The following is a 4,297-nucleotide window of genomic DNA, read 5'->3' on the forward strand; positions in this document are numbered from 1 at the left end:
CTTTACTGTACTTACTAATGTATATACATGGTAAATATGTAGTACTTACGGACAAGTGGGTACAAACAGGCCCGTCCTTACAGTATCCATATATGGTAACTAATAAGACCCATTACTGTACATACTAATGGTATGTACATGGTAAATGTGTAGCACCTACAGAAAAATGTGCTATTATGTGGTAACAAACAAGACACATGCTGTACTTGGTATACACGTGGTAAATGTATAGTACTTACAAACAAGTGTGTGTTAATGTTAAATTGCTCTCCACAATAGTGCTTACAAAGTTTGAAGAACTGGTAATTCCTGTGTAATGTTTATGTAAAATGGTGCACTTTATTTTACAGTCCTATTTCCATATACTTACTATGTAAGTGCTGGTGTATGTACCTATTAGTTAATGTACAGAATTAGTTATGCGGTACTCAAGTTGGGGGTATAAACATGTACCAAGGTACTTATTGAGTATTTGATGGTAGATGTACATAATAAGCGTATGGAAATAGGACTGTAAAATAAAGTGCACCATTTTACATAAACATTACACAGGAATTACCAGTTCTTCAAACTTTGTAAGCACTATTGTGAGAGACATGAATCTTTTGTAATAATAAATAATAATTTACTGTTGCTTTTGATCAGTTTAATGTGTCTTTGCTGAACAAAAGCAAATATCTTAAAGGAAGTCTTACTGACCCCAAACTTTTGAATGGTAGTGTAGATAAACATTTAATTCTTTTGCAGATGACAAATCCTGCCATTCAGAATGACTTCAGTTATTACAGGAGGACCCTGAGCCGCATGAGGATCAATAACGTTCCTGTGAGTTTTCTCAAGAATTGAAACTGCCACCTCTCTATTGCTATGACTTTTTCAGCCCCCCCCCCCCCCCCCCCCCCATTTGTGCACTGCATTTCTGTCCTTACTTAACATCTTTTATCCACACCTGCCTTTTACTTTTAAAGTAAAAAGACGCCTTTGACAAGCAGCTCTCGATTTTATCTAAACCACTTTCACATAACTAGCACACTTCCTTTTCTTTCTTACTCACATACTCAAGCACTCAGCCACTTGCCCATACCAGCCCTCAGGGGACTGTTGAGGACCCAAACAGAAAATGGCCTCCCACTGTGAGAGTGAGTGAGTTCTGAGATGCTCACTGAAGTGCATTGAGGTGCACCAATATAGTGTGGCACCTGATCTGTGATCAGCTTTTGTGCCTGTCCTCCCCAGAGATGCCCTGCCCTCCTAGGACTAAATATCTGATCTGCGAGTGGGCCACATACATAGCCCTGGGGGACACCGTGCAGTCTGCATACCTTGTTTAGTGAAGTGGTGCTGGTTTTCCCCTCATATTCTCCCAGACTAAATTCAATGCTTATCCATCTTCGCGTTGTTTTCTTTATGGTCTTCTATTAATAATTTTCATGAGATAAGTGATAAGTTCTGAGAAACTGTTCAGAAAGAAAAATCTATGTTCTCCTTGTTTTACTCCATTAAAAATGTTTTTGGTGTCTGTCCATGTAGGCAGAGGGAGAAAACGAGGTGAATAATGAGCTGGCCAATCGGATATCTCTATTTTATGCTGATGCCACACCCATGCTAAAGACATTAAGTGATGGCACAACAAAATTTGTGTCTGAGGTAAACAAAAATATTTAAAATCAGTTGTCAGTGACATTTTCAAAAAATAACTTGAAAATAAATAAATAATTTTTTGCTTTTGCCCAACAGAATAAAAACTTGCCCATTGAAAACACAACAGATGTGTTAAGCACCATGGCGAGCGTGTGCAAAGTTATGTTGGAAACCCCGTAAGCCATTTTCTCATTTGTCTGATGATACCATAAAATTTTTTCTTTTTCTTTTTTAAATTAGTAGGTAAATGTAAAACAAAAAATGAAAAAAAGATTAGCTTATTCTCACATTTTTTTATTTATTTTTTGACAGAGAGTATCGCAGCCGCTTCAGCAGTGAGGAGACTGTTTCCTTCTGTTTACGTGTCATGGTGGGGGTCATCATCCTCTACGACTACGTCCATCCCGTCGGCGCATTTGCAAAGTCCTCCAAAATAGATGTGAGTGAATCCATCATCTCCTGTTACTGCAAACCCATCTCTGAAGTTTTTTTCCACCTCCCGTTAGGCACTAACACTGACTCATAATCATAGTGTTTAGAAAACGTGGCGATGGCTCTCTCACAGCATCATGACTCATGAGGTTGAGTGCTGTCATTACTCTGCCACTCTAACCATGGTTGCTTTTTTCCCCAAAACAGATGAAAGGCTGCATTAAAGTTCTCAGAGATCAGCCACCAAACAGTGTGGAAGGTCTTCTAAATGCTCTCAGGTAAAAAGCTTTTTTTTACATGAATATTATCATAAAATCTTATATTAATATCATATGCTGCATTTTTCCATGAAGACACATTTAGATTTTTTCCTCATATTTTCTTTAGTGGTTTAATGTGAGGAATATTCCATGACATATGCACTTTGAGGCATCAGGGGCCCATAATGGGCCTATGAACAAGATTTTTTTTCTGTTCATTTGTTTTTGCAGTTTTCTTTTTTTTCTCTTTTTTTTAAGCACTGCTTGCTTTTTTGCATCAGTGTAAAGAAAGCTTGACACAACACTGTAATATTCTGCAGTAAATATAATTATTACTTAATGTCTTCGGTGCAGGTACACAACAAAACATCTTAATGATGAGTCGACCACTAAGACCATTAAAAGCATGCTGCAGTAGCAACAAAACTCTGGGACATACCACTGGCCTCAAGCAGATGCTCAGGAGATGCACATACACTCTCTCTCCTGGACTAAAGCGATGCACAGAATGTTTTTCCTTTTTTTTTTTTTTTTTTCTTTTTTTTTTTTTTATTAAACAGGAAACAAATCTGATAAAAGCTTCTCTAATCTTTCCTTGTCTTTTTACAAAGCAGATGCTACTGGCGTTATGTGTGGTTTTCTGTGCCAAAATGGTTTTGCTGAAATCCCTTGTTTTTAATGTTTCTGAAAGACAGCCATGCTACTGATGGCAGCTATGAAAGCATTGTTAGATTATATTTGTGGTAAATGTTTTAATTTAGCTTGTTTCCCTATAAAGGGAGGATGAGTGTTTTGACTTGAATACAAAATATCTATATATTATCTATATGATCTAGATACAATTATATAAAAAAGAGAGAAGTATATTATTATTATTTGTTTTTTTTGGAATTAATATTTAATGTTACATCCACTGCATGGCAAACTGATTACATGTCTTCTATTTAAAAGAAAAGTAATGTTTCAAATTCATTTGTCTGCTTGATTTTGTGTAAAGGAAAAGGTGTTTAAATTGTTTTGAAATGGTACTTAGAGATTAAAAATGGAGCTTAATTGTTTTTTCAAGGTTTATATTTTTTATAGTTCTTGATTTATGCATTTTTTTCCCCTGTAGGTGTTATAATTTTCTGTTTTTTTGGTTTGTTCTTTTTTGATCTGAAAACTAGCTTTCAAAAACTGTGATAGTTTGTAATCTGTCAGTTGTGATGACATGATCTTAAGAGGAAATAAAATGCTTTCATTTTTATAATGATGTTTACTTTTTTAAATGCAGTGTTACTAAGGTGAATGCAAATGAGCAGCACATTTCTGGTATTATGCAAATCAGATGTGGCGTTACGCATGACGTTTGAATTTTGATATTCTGGTCAACAGGATTGCAGATTGCACAAGACTGTCTGAATCAACCCATTACAATTTCATTTTTATATCTTGAAATATTAATAAATAAATTAAGGAAGGTTTATCAAATTATGCCACAATAACAGATTTCAGTGGAAAAAGATTAATTAGGATTATGCAAACAGTTGTGCAGAAAACATTGAAAAATAGAGAATAATGTATCTAGACTTTGTGATAGATCAAAAGAATTTCTGCATCACTTCACCCAGTCAGATTGGAACTGATTTGCCAATTTATTGTGTGATGTATATTTGTCTAAAAAGTCTGTTATGTGTTGCCCATTGAAGATCTGCTGTCTTCTCTCTTATCTGTTGTAATTGGCAGGAATCACCTTCCAGTTTCAACACGCTTACAATCAAGGATTCACAGGCTGTGAGAGGGGTGTGGCCATAGTAATTCTGCAGTAAGGGCATGTATGAAGGTCAGGAAGGATGGGGAAAGGCACTGCAGGGCTCTCTGCATTCTGTCAGTGAAACTCGGGGTTGTGGAGTGTGAGTGAGAGAGAGTTTTAGGGTGTGTCCTGTATCCATGCAGCACTGCTGGAGTGCAGATGTTGAAAAAGA

General features: G+C 36.2%; 1 protein-coding gene across 1 annotated transcript in view; it reads left to right on the forward strand.

Moving 5' to 3' along the window:
* The window catches only part of LOC306864670 (CYFIP-related Rac1 interactor B), a 51,005-nt gene extending 47,425 nt beyond the window's left edge, over nucleotides 1-3,580 (forward strand). The window contains exons 7-12 of the mRNA XM_079408825.1: nucleotides 748-825; nucleotides 1,531-1,647; nucleotides 1,738-1,817; nucleotides 1,954-2,080; nucleotides 2,281-2,351; nucleotides 2,688-3,580. Of these exons, the coding sequence (XP_079264951.1) occupies nucleotides 748-825; nucleotides 1,531-1,647; nucleotides 1,738-1,817; nucleotides 1,954-2,080; nucleotides 2,281-2,351; nucleotides 2,688-2,751 (537 nt within the window). The 3' untranslated portion in view covers nucleotides 2,752-3,580. The remainder of the gene's footprint in view (nucleotides 1-747; nucleotides 826-1,530; nucleotides 1,648-1,737; nucleotides 1,818-1,953; nucleotides 2,081-2,280; nucleotides 2,352-2,687) is intronic.
* Nucleotides 3,581-4,297: the final 717 nt, after the last annotated feature.

This window comes from Barbus barbus, assembly GCF_936440315.1.
Source record: "Barbus barbus genome assembly, chromosome: 46".
NCBI classification, from domain to species: Eukaryota; Metazoa; Chordata; class Actinopteri; order Cypriniformes; family Cyprinidae; genus Barbus; species Barbus barbus.